General features: G+C 54.4%; 1 protein-coding gene across 1 annotated transcript in view; it reads right to left on the reverse strand.

The window, feature by feature from the left end:
- Positions 1-5,108: 5,108 nt before the first annotated feature.
- The window catches only part of PGBD5 (piggyBac transposable element derived 5), a 96,218-nt gene continuing 88,099 nt past the window's right edge, over positions 5,109-13,227 (reverse strand). Inside the window, exons 6-7 of the mRNA XM_036875716.2 lie at positions 8,456-8,561; positions 5,109-7,060 (exon numbers count right to left, since the gene is read on the reverse strand). Of these exons, the coding sequence (XP_036731611.2) occupies positions 6,865-7,060; positions 8,456-8,561 (302 nt within the window). The 3' untranslated portion in view covers positions 5,109-6,864. The remainder of the gene's footprint in view (positions 7,061-8,455; positions 8,562-13,227) is intronic.

A 13,227-nucleotide genomic window follows, 5' to 3' on the forward strand; every position in this document is an offset into this window, starting at 1 on the left:
GTCCCGCCTGAGGCCAGGAGGGCGGCTTTCTCCTGGGAGGCCTCTGGCCATTCCTTCTGCTCCTCAGTTCCCAGCAGCCCAAGCCCACAGCCGGGGGGCGGTGGGGGGGAACTCCTGCCCACCGAGCGTGCCCGCCAGGACGCCCCCTCCAGGTGAGTTGCCCCAGCGGGAGCCGCCCAGCGACGGGCAGCGCTCCCTGACCCGGGGGTCCCGTCCTGCTGCTGCGCAGCCCTGAACCCGGAAATCGCCGGCCCCGCTGAGCCCAAGGCTGCTTCCCGGTGACACACACCACCTCCAAAGAGACTAGGGGCGCCGGGGACAAATGCCGCACTCCTCCTGAGCCAGTGCGTCGCCGACCCCATCGCCCCCAGCTCTTCCACCCAGTTTCTCCCTGAATCCGCCACCCTGGCCTCCTGGCCCCCCCGACAGGCCAATTCCTTTGCTGGAGGGTCGGCGCCGGGACTGGACATGTGGCCTGCCCAGAACTGGCGCAGCATTTGTCCCACTTTGGACACTGCTGTTCTTTTGATAAATACTGATAAGTGTTGGTAAGGGGACAAATTTTAAAAAGTCATATTGTACGATGGCATTATGTTGAAATGGATGAAGTGACCCAAAAATGCCTCAATCAAAAATGTACATGTAAAGGCATGTACAGCTGCTCCAAGTCCATCCTTCTGGTCTATGGAAGGGGCAGGACCCTCTCCCCTCCTTCTTTCTCCTGTTAGTCCTTATGTTCTCCGCATTGGCAGGAAACTCTCAACTGTAAAGTGAGATGCATTTTCATTTTTTTGTATCGATGTAAACTAAAAATACAAGAGCAGTTCACCCATTCCTCACCCCCAAACCCCTGATCCTGGCAACCACCCATCTGTTCTCTGTATGAAAGAGTTTTTTAAAAAAATATATTTATTTTTCTGATTCCACATGGAAGACAAGATTGTATTTGTCCTTCTCTGACTTATTTCACTTAACAATGCCCTCTAGCACCACACATGTTGTTGCAAATGGCTGTATTTCTTTACATTTTATGGCTGAATAATATTCCATTGCATAGAACCACCGCATTTTGTTTAACCATTCATCTGTCAACAGACACTTAGGTTGTTTCTGTGTCTTGGCTATTGTAAATAACGGTGTGATGAGCATGGGGGTGCAGACAGCTTTCTGAATTACTATTTCTGTTTTCTTCGGATAAATACCCAGAAATGGAATTGCTGGATCATACAGTCATTCTGTTTTTAATTTTTTGAGGAACAGACACATTTTTAAAAAGTCAGTCATGTCTAAGGAAAGAACTAATTGGAAAGCTAAAAATCTCACCTGCCCAATTAATGATACTCATTATTTTTGCCAAAGTTACGGCCCTCCCTAGTCAAGGATGGCAGAACGACACACTAGGGGTTAGCTGGGGACAAGCAAACCTCCCATCAGCTGTCAGGCTGGAGAAAGAGGCTGGCGCCCGATTTCCATGGAGAAAACAGAACCAAGTGTAAGACCCTCGGGAAATGAAGAGTAGAAATATCAGTACTAGAATTGCACGTAAGAATCCAGGAGATAAGAAACTCCCTTTGACACGGTTGTGACCTCTTGAACAGCTACTGCCACTTTTGGCCCCGATGCTCATATGTGGTGCCAAGCTTTCCACAGACACTAACATAAAACTGGCCTCAAGGCAGACTGGCAGGTCCTGGTCAGAAGCCGTCCCATTGCAACCTTCTGAAGAGCCCAGATCCTGTCTTTTGGGGGATGTGCTAAGCCAGGCACGACTGGGACCTGCCAAGGTCAAGGGCCCATGTTTTGGGTGGGGGGTGCTGCTGGGTCTGGCAGCAATGCCGACTGACCCCCTCCCACCCCAGGCGGGTGTCCCCACCTGCTGGGACTTCCCTTCAGGTGGATTACCAGCCCTCTTTGTGCCCCCCACGCGCTTCCCTCTCCACGCCCTGGAGGACACAGACCAGGTGGGCTCTTAGGGCAACGCCAGGTGGTGGCTCAGCAGGGGCCTCTGTGGTTGAGGACGGCCAGTGGGGTGATTGAGCCCCACCCCGACCCCTACTCTGGGGCCCACACTGGAGTAGGCCCTGGCCTACCCCACCCCTCCTTTCTCAGTCCTCATCTCCAAATACACAGAAGGTCAAGCTTCCAGGTAATTCAGAAAAAAACCCACCTTTATCTGTTTGTATTTAGCTAGTGAAGATGAAAACGTACGCCCAGCCATCTTAGAGGCCCCTCGTAAGCAGACCTGTGCGTGGCTGCACGCTGCAGCACGACTCCACTTCACCCCACACGTGGAGCACGGAGAGGTGCACAAGGATTCGAGCAACGCTGGCCTGTGCCCCAGAGAAAAGCTGCCAGGCCCTGTCAAGAGGTCAGAGCCAGGGATGGACGTGGTGACATGGGCGAGGAGGGGCCCCCACGGGTGCACACACACAGCTGCAGGGCCGGCACCACTGTGCAGCCGGCGTGCCATGGTCGGCTTGTATTTCACAGTGACGGCAGTGGGTGCCGCTTGGTACCTGGCACCTGACTCCCCTTTGATTCTTACTGGGAATGTCATACTCAGGTAGAGAGGCTCGGAAATACTGTCAGAAGATGAGCCACACAGAGAAGCCACACAGAATACAAGAGTGAATAATGGACCCAAAGCCGGACATCTCAGCAATATTCCTGACAAAGAGAGAAGGTATCTGGGGGAGACAGTCAAGGCCACATGGACACACGGTGGTGGTGGAGACCTCTTTACAGACAGTACTGCCCCGAAGCGGGCGGCTGAGGTCTCCTTTGGCAGACCCTTTCCCCTGGCCCCCGGGCCACACAAGGCTATGGCTTTCCGACCCGAAACTACTGATGAGTCCTTGCTCAACGTGGGGGACAAGCTGCGGAGTAGACAGACTCGAAGGGACATCTGATGGGGGCACTTTGGGAAACGGTATTTCTGACCCATTACCCCCAGGATGCCGGATGTCCAGGCTCTGTGAGGACCAACCATGGCCGGCCCTCTCCCACCCTCCCCTGGTGCCATCTGAGCGAGGAAGGGCTGCAGCCCAGGACTGGTCTCTGTCCGAAGGCCTCCCAGACACAGCTCACGCCCACCAGGCTTCACTCAGCACCCCTCAGTCCAGGCCAAGAGAGGACACTCAAGAGCAAGTGACTTGGGACAGAGGGCACAAGGATCATCCTGTATTTGGGGTGGCAGAGAGGTTTGGTTCCTTTCTTAAAGGCCACAGGGAGGAGGAAATACTCCATAAGGGCACCAGAGAAGTCGGGGATAAAATTCCCAGCTGGCTCAGTGAATCTGGCAGCCAGTGTGTGCAGCGGTGGGCTTGTGGCCTCTGGGGTCAGGGGCCTGGTGGACACCCTTTCCCTGGTCGGCTGGCTTGCCTGGGCTGGTGGGGTGGGGGTGGCAGTGGGGACAGTCCACGCCTCCCTCCCCGGGTCCCGAGGGGAAAGCTGGTGGCCCGCAGGAAGCATGAACACGGCCCTGTCTGGCTGCCTTCAGCTCACCTGTCACAGCTTCCCCGGGGGTGGTGCAGGGAGCCGAGAGGGTGGGTGGCCCTCAGCACCCCTCCCTCCCTCCAGTCAGGGTATCGCTGAGCTGTTCTCACCCCCAACCTCCAGGGCCTCTGGGGAAGTGTTCTTTGCCATTAAATGCGGACTGCAGCTGTCCCGGGGGGCCCCGAGAACCCCCCTGCATGCAGCTGGATGTGACGGTCTGCAGCCTTCCAGCCTCTGTCCTGGGGTCTGCGACCGTCTCGCCTCTGGCACAGCCGCAGCTCAGCTCCATTGTGGCGGCCAGGCCTCGCCTGCAGCAGTCAACGGACTGGGTATCTTCGCCCAGTTATCTGATCTCTGGATAGCTGAGTGATACACCAACTTTCCTATACAGCTCGTCTGCATTTTGAAATATGGTCTTAGTTGGATATTCCACTGACCACAGTAAGATCTTGTTCAAAACAGGCTTTTGGGGAAGTACAGCATGGGGAGTGTGCATGAAATCTAAAGAAGGTACCGAAAACACAGACACTGACTCCAGTTCCTTTCTCTTACCTGAAAATAATTCTCAGTATAGCCGAGGCCCTGGGGCAGCCTCTAAGCTGTGCGAAGCTCTGTGCATCTTTAACTTGCACTGGGTCTAACTTGGATATTGGGTCGATGGAGAGGCATAAAGCTTTTGTTGGGTTTTGGCTTGCATAAGGCTTGGGAAGCTCCTGTTCTCTCTCGTTTAGACCCTAGCAAAGGCAGACTTCTTCCGGGGATGTTTGTCATGGTGGCAGGCCCTGGGCGGAGAGGGCGCTCACTGGCCAGGGGATGCAGAGGTGGCCCTGTCCTGCAGCCTTTGCTGGGGCTGTGCTGGCTCCCCTTCGCACGAGGACCACTCCCCGGGCCACTCCCCGGTGACTGGAAACGGGCAGCTACTGAATGAACCAGTCCCGTGTCAACCTGTGGGCCCTCAAGCCCAGGGAGATACTGGGACCAGGTAAAGGTTATTTAGCGCAATTCCTAAGGTCACTCGGTTCCCATCCACCTGCAAGGAGAGGTCCAGCATCTACAGGTTTCCTAATCAGTACTACATGTCACTTGGTCCTTCTGGAAGGAGAAGACAAACTCCTCAAGCTTGATAGGGCCTGAGAAGCTCACAAGCTCACTAAGAAATCCAGGGGAACCACTTTTTTCTCATCATTTATCTGAAAACAGGTGGCTGGCATTTTACAAACAGCCCTAACATGGTGTACTTTCTCTCTGCTTCCTTGGTAATGCGAAGTCACCCATTACCTGTCACAACAGCACCTCTTTGTGTTAATTTGGATGCTATACACACAAGCGAGAAGAAATGAGGGAGAATCCCATGTTTGGAAAGCAGCACCGGGTTTTCTTCAATGGCACAGGCACCTAAAATATGAACATACTCACAGGACTAGAGCATCAGTATACATTTCTATTTGTCAAAACTGAACAGAGTTTCTTTTTTAAACTGTTCAGTGGTTCACAATACTAAGAACAATTTAAGATCATATATACTAGATTATGTAACAAGAAATCAAGCCTTAAAAGACTAGCCTGTATTTTTGTCCCTGACCTTTTAAACAAATTCACATATTAACAAAGAATCAGCATCTAAATAGACTTTTATTTTCCTTTTACTTATTTGGACAGAAAAGAAAATTCATCAGCTTTCATTAGTCTCCCTAGTGTTGGAAACACATTAAACTCAGAAATAGTGGACCTTGTAGAAAAGCATCACAAATTAAAAATATATTTCTCCATGTGGTAAAAGTGCTTTCAATCCAATTAAAGGACACGCAAAGGTGTTTTGAAATGCAATTTAAAATTTGGCCTACGATCCGTGGCATTGAATTAAAACCACAGGGTGAGGGCAATCACCGTGAGCAGAGGGTACAGAGGGCGTGTAGGGTCTGGGAGCATGCTGCCAGCAACACTTTAATGAAATGAGTGTGGACAAGGAAAAAAGTCCCAAAGCCTGAGTAGAATAGATTTTGCACTTGTAAAAAGGACAGGGGGATGGGCACACAAACTGGGTTGAAGTGGGATTGTGTAAGTCCAGGAATTACTTGTTTCTGTCTGTGGGGGACCAGTCAGACAGGTGGCCGTCCAAAGTCTCCCATGGAGATGCGGACCTCGGTTCAGAAGGAGCCCCAGTGTTCTGGGAGGTGAGTGGAACCCTTGCTGCCAGCTGCCCATCCCGTAGACCCTTCAGTTTGCAGCAGGGTTTGCCTGGGGCGGCCACACCACTCCCAGGCTGGGTCTGAGCCTGGCAGCTACCGCCAGCCCGCTGCCCGCGAGGGCGAGGGCACCAGTGAGTGGTCATCCACACACGCGCTTTGCTGTTGGTTTCAGCAACACTGCATCTTTTTGAAAACAAGTAATTCTCCCAATGGTAAGGTCTGTGACACAGGCCCCCCGTGGCCCTCAGTGGAGGGCAGCCACAGGTGCTCAGGAAGCCGGCTGCCCTCTGGGGCCCTGGTCCGGGGCGCAGAACAGAACCGCAAGCATGCGAGGAGCTGTGGCTGCGGTGGGGTGAGGGGTGAGGGGCGGACAAGAAGTGGGACATTCTCCCTTTACACAAGATCTGGAGCAACAGTAAGAAAATAACCTGAAGATATATTTAAAAATAAAAAATAGCCTCACACCCCACTGTGATCCTGGTGGCATTTTCCCCTTCTCCCCCGCCCACCAGCCAAACAGATGAAACGAGAGGGCGCGCGCCCGTCTGACCATCCGAGCAGGCGCTGCTCCCCCGCATCGTCGCTGTGTTTTAATGGCACCCCGTTTGTTTCTTCTCTGTGAAACCCGGCTGAGCTGCCTGCCCAAGGCAGACGCGGGCAGCTCCAAACTCCTACATGCGCCTGCACGACCTCCGCAGGGCACAGCCAACCGTCGCTTGCTCTGTCGCCTTTGGACACAGCAGGAAACGGAGCCATGCCACCAGTGTCTCCACATCTTTACAAAGCAGCGTGCTACAGCTCATACCGCCCTGGTGCCTTCGGTGGGAACAGCCTTGCCCGACCCCCTGGGCTGAGCGCCCCTGCGGGCTCCACGGGGGGCACAGGACGGAGCACCCTGCTGGGCGGAACACGACGGCGTTGCCCTGGCTGGCGTGTGGAGCCTGGGGCGGCACCCCATCCTTGCCGAGCGTGCCGGAGGCGGGGGCTGCTTCCCAGGGGGAGGACGTGCTCTTCTTCGACGGGAAACCAGGATGGCAGCCACCCTCTGACCAGGTCCTTCCCGGTGCCCCCAGGGACCTTGCTCGAGCACCCCTCCAGTGCGCAGCCACACACCAGGCTCTCCGGGCCACGCCCCCCACCCCCGGGGTCCTTCCCTGAGCCTAGGGCCCGCGCCCGCTCATCAGTGGGCCGGACGGGTGTCCTCCAGGCCCAGCAGCTCCCGCACGAGTCTCTCACCAAACTGCGCCCGGCTGTACCGCTTCACGTGGTAGGCATCAGACATCTTGTACAGGACGTAGGCGTTATTGATGGCGATGCTGACGGCAAACCAGAAGACCTGTTGCCAGGTCTTGTTTGGTTTGTGAGAAATGAAATACCTGCAAGGACAGAGAATACATGAGGACCGCCGCACCGGGTGTGTGTGTGTGTGTGTGTGTGTGTGTGTGTGTGTGTGTGTGTGTTCGTTCCCGGGTGTGTGTGTGTGTGTGTGTGCGTGTTCCCGGGCACGCAGCTCTGAAGGGACGTCCCCAAATGGCCTCCTGGTGGCCAGGGAGCTGCTGCGGTGGGCCACCAGAGGGCAGCACCCGCTGGGCCCACAGCTGACCGTCCCTGAGCCTACACAGGTGAGGACCATCCCTGTGGGATCCCTGGGCCACTGGCGGAGATGAAACCAGGAGCCAGGCACAGAAGCTCAGGCGTGCCCAGGGCTCTCCAGTTGCAAGGCACCTTCCCGAGTGCTGGGTTCTGTGCATACTGCTCTGCTCCCACTTCCCCAAGGGCATGTTCACCCTCAGCTGCCATGTGCTCCCTTCTGCCTGAGCGCATGCCTCTGCCAGTCTCTTCCCTTCAGGTGCAGGATGGCTGTCACCTCTGGGAGGCCTTCTCTGCCCCCAGCACAGAGGACAGTGTCCCTCCTGGGCTGCCCGACTCAGGACTCATTCCTGCATCTTGTCCTCCCCCCACACACCTGCCTCTGCACCCTGAGAAGGGCTGGAGGGTCGGCATCCTCACTGCCCACACAGAGCAGGCACCTAAAACACCTACTGACCAAATGCAGAGTTCTCTGTAGTAAACTCATGGAAGTTGGCAGGCGCTGAGCACACAGTAGGTGTTCAATAAAGACTTGCTGGATGACTCCCCTGGGAACAGGGCCCCCTTTCACGCCTAGCCTGAGCTTTCTGGGGAGAACCAGGCCCTTGGTGTTACCACTCTGCCATGAGAAAGCCAGATGAAATGATCACCCCCAAAGTGGCTGAGTCAATGCCCACGCCTTTGGCTCAGTCCAGCCCTGCTCTCTGCTGTGAGGCTCAGTCCGGGTAAATCACTGCCACACTCAGGCAGGAGAAGGCATGCACACCTCCGCGCACACCGTCTGTGCTACACATACACCCGAGGCAGGTGACCATATGTGAAATAATTAAGGGGCCAGTGCTGGAGAACACGCGGCCAGTGTGTCAATGCCTGGGCTGACGCAGGTGGCCTGCAGGGTGGAGGAGGAGGACAGAGCAGCCTGGGCTAGAGGGACACGGAGGGTGCAGGGTCTGGCCAGCTGCTGAGAGAGGGCAAGATGTGAGCAGGTGGGGGAGGAGGACCCTTCTGGGGAGGGGAAGGGGACGCTGACCCGGTCCAGGGGAGAGGGGCTGGGGGCCACGGCAGGAAGGCGAGGATGGCTGGTTCCACCCCCAGGGCCTTCGAGGGAGGCTGCCGATGCCCTGCCAACCCTCCACTGCATGACAGCCCGCAAGCCCCGCTGTGCCCGGGTGCCCACACACTTGCTGTACTTGTCGTCGTATCTGCAGATGTAGCTGAGGTGAGCGGCGAACGCCTCCACGGCCAAGGGGCAGGGGATCTCCCCGCTCTTCCGCTTGATGATCACTCCTGCAGAGGGCAGAGGGTAAACCCACCTTCTCAGCTGCGTCCCTGGACACCCGCCCACCCACGTGCCTCTCTCCACTCTGCCTGGTCGGCTGGACAGGGACAGAGAGCAGAGGAGTTGGTGACGAACGGCAAATGCCAGGCACTGACAGCCTCAGGGGCTTAGGCCTCGGGTCCCTGCCTTGAGACACAGAGGGGCTGCGGCACCAGGCTGGGCCTTGAGAGCGCCAGGGGGAGCCCAGGCACTCACGCTCCCCTCCTTCTCCCTCCCTGCTGCCATTCCTGTCTGCTCGCCTGTGACCCCATCAAAGCCCCAGGGAGGGATGAGGGGCCCAGGGGAATGAGGAGCAGCCCCCACCGCCCCGGGCTGCAGCCCTCACGCCCCAGCACTTCCGGGGCGCCCTCTGACCCCAGGCACTCCGGAAACACAGCCCCTCTTGCCTTCAAACACCTTTTCCTCTACTAAATACAAACATCCCAGGGGGCTTGCTTTCCAGGGGCCCCGCCGAATTCACGGCGAGATTCCTAAGCCCCACTGACGGGTATGAGGGGCAGAGGGTCATCAGTCCTGCTGCCCCACCAGCTGTGGGACAACCTGTCTGCCGGGACCTGCCCCAGGCGCAGCCTGGCTCCAGAGTGAGGCAGAGCATGTGGCGGACGCTGCCTCCACAGGCTGCAGCCCGAGCGCAGCTGGACTTACAGACCGTTTCCTCTGACCAGCCTCCCCCCACAGCATGACCCGGTCATGAGAACGATGCCATTTTGTGGGCTTTAAGGGATTACTTGAAAGGATTGTGAATTTTTAGCACTACTTAAATGGACCTACTTGAATCAAAGTTGGCAGGTCCTGTGCAGCACAAGGAGCTTGTCTGGGGTGCCCCCCATCCCATTGAGGGATGTATAGGAGACAACAGTCACCTGATCCATCTGACCAGACTAGCCTGCACTGGGGCCTTCTCCTTTTTGTCCCTCCCGCCTCCAATACTGGCTTTTCACTGAAGAAATAGCTGGAACGCTTGTGAGAACTGAGGTGTCAGGGCCCTGCCAGCGCATTTCCTGACTCCCTCCCCGAGGGCCGGGGAGCTGAAGCCCAGTGCAGGGCCCCCTTCTGTCCAGAGGGTCTGGGCTGCACTCACGGGGTCCCGGGGACAGGCAGGCCCTGCGGCCTCCCCAAGGAGGGCCCTCTCCACGCCGGCACCTGCCCCCCCCCCGCGCTCCGGCTCCGTGTTCACTTTGCCTGACTCTCAACAGCAGCTTCCTTCCTCTAGGTCTAAAGAGGCTCTGGCCCTGCTGGGGCCCAAGGGCTCCACGGGGATATGAGCACATGGGACCATCCCTATAAAAAGAAAATCCTTTCCATGCTTTCCCCAGAAGTGAGGACAGCTGGCCCTGCATCACAGCCAGAGCTGGCAGCCCCCCCTGCGGCTCTGGCCTCCTGTGTCGCAAAGCCAGGCCACTAGGTCCTGGACTGCCACTGCTCGGGCACAGCCAGCCCCAGGGGAACTGCGTTCCCTTCATTCCCTTCCCATCTGTTCCATCCTTTCCAACTTCAAGCAAGGGTTTCGGCTTGAAATCTCAGCAGAGCAGCCTCAGAGCCTGGGTCTGCACGATCTCCTCGAGCACCTCCCCCAGACCACCCTCCGTGCTGCTGGTACTATGGGTTTTAAGATACTGTTTCCGCTGGAAAGGGTAAGGTTGCTGCCCTGTGATATCCTCTTCTGAAGACTGAAAAGCTCTGATATGGCAAGTGTCAGAGACCCAGTGGACATGGATCTGCACATCCCAGCGGCCGTCCTGCCCACCACCTCTCTCAGCCTTCTGTGGCTTGGCTGACTTTCCTTCTGCCCTTCTGTAAATCAGAATGAATCTGTCAAGACCTGACGCACAGTCCTGCACAGGCATTCTGTGTGTGCATTCGTCTCAAGGAACCCGAACCCCACCCACGTGGGCAAGCACTCTGGGTGGGAGATGATAGACCAACGTGGATTCCACAAGAAAATCAGAAGGATTTGCTTTTCCTTGTGGTTGTTTTCCCTTGACATATGACAGCACATCACTTTGCAAAAGCCTGTTCATATGCTCATACTTTCTGAAAGAAGGTTCGTTTTTCCTTAGAGCCCAGAAAAAAGGATAATAAACCAATTTCCAAAATGTTCACAACCAGTTATATGCTTTCTACAATTGGAAATTCTGCTCCATGACATACGGTCACCATGGAAGAGAGTATGAAGCTGAGAAGCAGTCTTTATATGAAATTGTATATCTGGGAAACATGTGAAGTTAGTAGGGAAAATAATTATTCAGCAAATGAATCATTTATATGTAATGATTATATACATATGTATCAACAATAATTCATTCAATAAATGAATTGAATATAGGCTCACGTACAGAGGGGCGGCTAACTGATCAACCCTTTCCAGTTAATGATAGAAGCACACCTGTCTAAACGCACTAAAATAAATCCGAAGTGGACATCATAAAGAGCACAAAGTCACAGCGTGGCTCACATCGCCTGGCCTTGGGACGCAGTGGGGGCTTTTAAAGCATGAGAGCAACGAACAACATCCATGGATTTTGCGTACGCAGAAGTGAAAACCTTTTTTAATGTCAAAAAATACCATAAATAAAAGCAAAAGGAAAAAAATACAAAAACATATTTGCTAGAGGCACAAAATGTACTTTCAAGTTCATAAGACAGAGAAGGAAAATCATGGAGAACGTGAAGGTGTCACTCAAAATTAGCCAAGGAACACACCAAGAGGTGTCCAACCTCACTGGTGGGCCTGGCACTTTCCATTTAAAATGTTGTAGCATTCTCACCTATCAGACTGACTCCTTTAGAAAAACACAGTGTTGGTAAGGGAGGAGGGCTACAGGGCCCTTTGTGACCCGTCGCCATGGGAGTAACACAGCCTTCTGGAGATGCTGCATCAAAGGCCTGAAGGACGCTCAGGCCCTCTGGCCCGGCCATTCCACTTCCAGCTCTGTTTTGAGGAAATGATCAAAGACGTGTGCAGAGACTTATTTATGGAGAAATTTACTACATCACTACTCCTATGGGAAAAAAATTGATCTATAGTGGGAGAGAGACAGAAATTACAGACATCTAAATGGGCGGAATACTACTAGGTGGTATTAACAGTCACATTTTTTGAAGTGCACTGAAAGGAAAACTATCTCCGTTCATTAAAAAAAAAAAAAGACTCTAAATAAGATGTGGACAAAGGAAAGGGTCTCCATGGGGGGAGCGGCCGGCCGCGCCTCGCTCTCTGCAGCGGCCCACATTCCAGCTGTGTCCCGCCCGCCCTTTTTCCTTCCTCCCAGCTGCCCGGCTCTGAGCTCCCCCGCGGCGCTCTGCACCCGAGTGAGGCCTGGCCCAGCGGTGCCCCGGTGCCCGAGCAGCCCAGCCTGGGAGTGCCCTCAGGGGCACTGGGGACGGGCGGGCACCTGCGCAGGACGGTCAGCTGCGATGCTGTGGCCATACTCCTTGGGGATTTTCAGGGAGTCCAGGATTTTAGACTTTCTGATATATAATAGAGGACTTTAGAAATGGAAACAACTCAGACGCAAATAAACACTAAATTGGAGCACATTTAGAAATCAGCCCTATCAGTTTTCTCTTCTTCCGCCATTGCTAACCCTTACCAGTTCCCTGGGTGTGTGGTTTGAGGGTCCCAACCCTTGAGATGGGTCACCTTACGCGCTCCTGCAGGCGTGTCTCTACTTCCCCAGATGCATCCTTTTCTCTTCGCTTGCTCCTTTCACCAGCTCAGAGTGACGCCCTGCTCTGGGACATCTCAGGGGCTGTCACCTGCAGTGCTCTGGAGGGAAACACTCCCAGGCCCCGCTCCCGGGCATGTTCCCTGAACGCCCCACACTGAGGCCCCAGAGCCAAAGTCCAGTAAACTCTCGCCTGCAGTTTGCAAGGTCCTTGAGTGTCCTTGACAGAGCGCTGGAGCATGCTGGTGTCTGCACCCTGTGAACCTAAGCAGGCTGACACCCATGGGCTTGAGCGCCTTGACTGGAATCTCCCTGAAGCGTAATTCAACTTAGGTGTGTGAGGGGTGAGGGATGGGAATGCACCGCAGACATTAAATACACATACACACATACCCCAAACACTGCATGCCACATATACACACACACACCAAACACACACCAGACTTCCACACCACGCACATACATATCACACACGTGTAACACTACACATACCACGTACATATACACACAGGCACCACACACACCATATACACACACCTCACACATACACACACAACTGAGCCCCTAAGACGTTTTTAATGTAAAGGGACACAGGGAGTTTTCCAATGCACTACACAACTGTAAATATTTTTATAATGTGTCCCTTTGTCATTTAAATGTCCTTCTCAGCACTTTTATCATGGTGTAGCTGCAGTTACTTTAGACTCCTTGCTAAATAAATCCCTTCATTCTGAATGGATTTTAAATCCCAAGGAAGATTAATGATGAAGTCGGACAAACAACCAAAAATCCCAAAGCAAGTGGGATACTTCAAAGGAAGTCACTGAAATTATTTTTTTCCCTCCCGCCCAGAAGAGATTTTCCACAGAATCCTAAATGATAAAGCGATCACGTAAAATGCCATTCAAACACAGCCAGTTGTCACAGCCATGCACAAGCTGGGGGC

This window comes from Manis pentadactyla, chromosome 12, assembly GCF_030020395.1.
Source record: "Manis pentadactyla isolate mManPen7 chromosome 12, mManPen7.hap1, whole genome shotgun sequence".
In the NCBI taxonomy this organism is placed as follows: Eukaryota; Metazoa; Chordata; class Mammalia; order Pholidota; family Manidae; genus Manis; species Manis pentadactyla.